This window comes from Trichinella spiralis, assembly GCF_000181795.1.
Source record: "Trichinella spiralis strain ISS 195 chromosome Unknown Scfld3018, whole genome shotgun sequence".
In the NCBI taxonomy this organism is placed as follows: domain Eukaryota; kingdom Metazoa; phylum Nematoda; class Enoplea; order Trichinellida; family Trichinellidae; genus Trichinella; species Trichinella spiralis.
The window spans coordinates 1-1147 of NW_003529957.1; the positions used below are offsets into that span (position 1 = coordinate 1).

Below are 1147 nucleotides of genomic sequence, written 5' to 3' on the forward strand. Positions count from 1 at the left end.
TGCTTTTACCGAACACATTTCCTTCAAATGATCAATGGCCGGGGTCAGATAATGCTGGCCGTGGTCACATTATTAGCAAATAAGTGCCGTGGCCTTTTTTGTTTCGCTGACTCGGCAGGACGTTGCTTCTCTGGCGAGTTCCGTCAGTCGTTCACGTCAACGTCGGTCGAGTGTTGTTTGCCTTCAGCCGCTTTTATTCGAGCTTGTCTCGTATTGCTGGGAATGTCCAGATGTAAATTAAAAAAGAAAAATACAATTTTTTTCTCTCTCTATTCAATTATTTATTGTACAAATTGTCGAAAATATCCGTTCGTTGTACAAAGATGAAACAAACAATTGTCCGTGACACACCGGTGGTCTTTTTCTTTTTCTTTTTTTTGTCTTCAGATTGCAAAAAAACTGCCAGAAGAGTAAGCGGATCTGAGCAAAAGCTTTTCCCTCTTGTTGTTGTCGATCCATATGGCTGGCCGTTTTCGATCGGTCAAACTATTGAATTCCACTTTATATGTATGTATATATTTTTGGCGTGAAATTGGAAACTGCACCACAGTGTGTATGTACAACGAAAGTGGAAAATTCGAACATTCGATGCGCGTTCGGTTGTAATAATAATAATAATAATAATTGGCTAAATTTGTCTGTTAGTTAGTTCTGTGTGTGTTTCCAAGCGGATGGTCACCTCGGCTGGGTGCCATTTTTCAGCGTTCCAACGACACACGGCGGTTCGTCCAAATGGAGAACTTACTATATAAAAGCTGAAGTGCGGTTACGCGTGAGAGACAGGGAGAGGAAGAGAGGGGCTATTTTTTTAGCATCATTTTTATCGGCTCATTCATCTCTTGACGCTGGCTGTCAGTTGCTGCGTGTGCATGGGGTGTATCATACCGTCTGACGAAAAAAAAAAGGGAAAAAAATTCTGAACAAAATTTTCTCTCATTTTTTTTCAAAAAATTTTTTTCGCTTCCAAAATAACGGCTGCTGTTGTGGTGTCAAATTTGCAAAAGCCAATAATAATAATAATAATAATAATAGACTATTAATCATTTGAGTTTCACGTGAACATCTTTCTTCTTCTTTTTCTTCACAAGCACGAACACACGTAAAAAGCATGCGCGCATACCCCCCGCGTGCACGAATATTTCAATAT

The 1147-nt window shown here is 39.7% G+C and overlaps 1 protein-coding gene across 1 annotated transcript; it reads left to right on the top strand.

Annotated features, from left to right (window-relative positions):
• Positions 1-51: 51 nt before the first annotated feature.
• Tsp_15119 (conserved hypothetical protein) lies at positions 52-752 on the top strand. Its single transcript, XM_003368139.1, has 3 exons — positions 52-232; positions 388-480; positions 646-752. Exons 1-3 carry the CDS (start codon positions 52-54, stop codon positions 750-752), a joined length of 381 nt encoding a protein of 126 aa, XP_003368187.1.
• The last annotated feature ends 395 nt before the right edge of the window (positions 753-1147 follow it).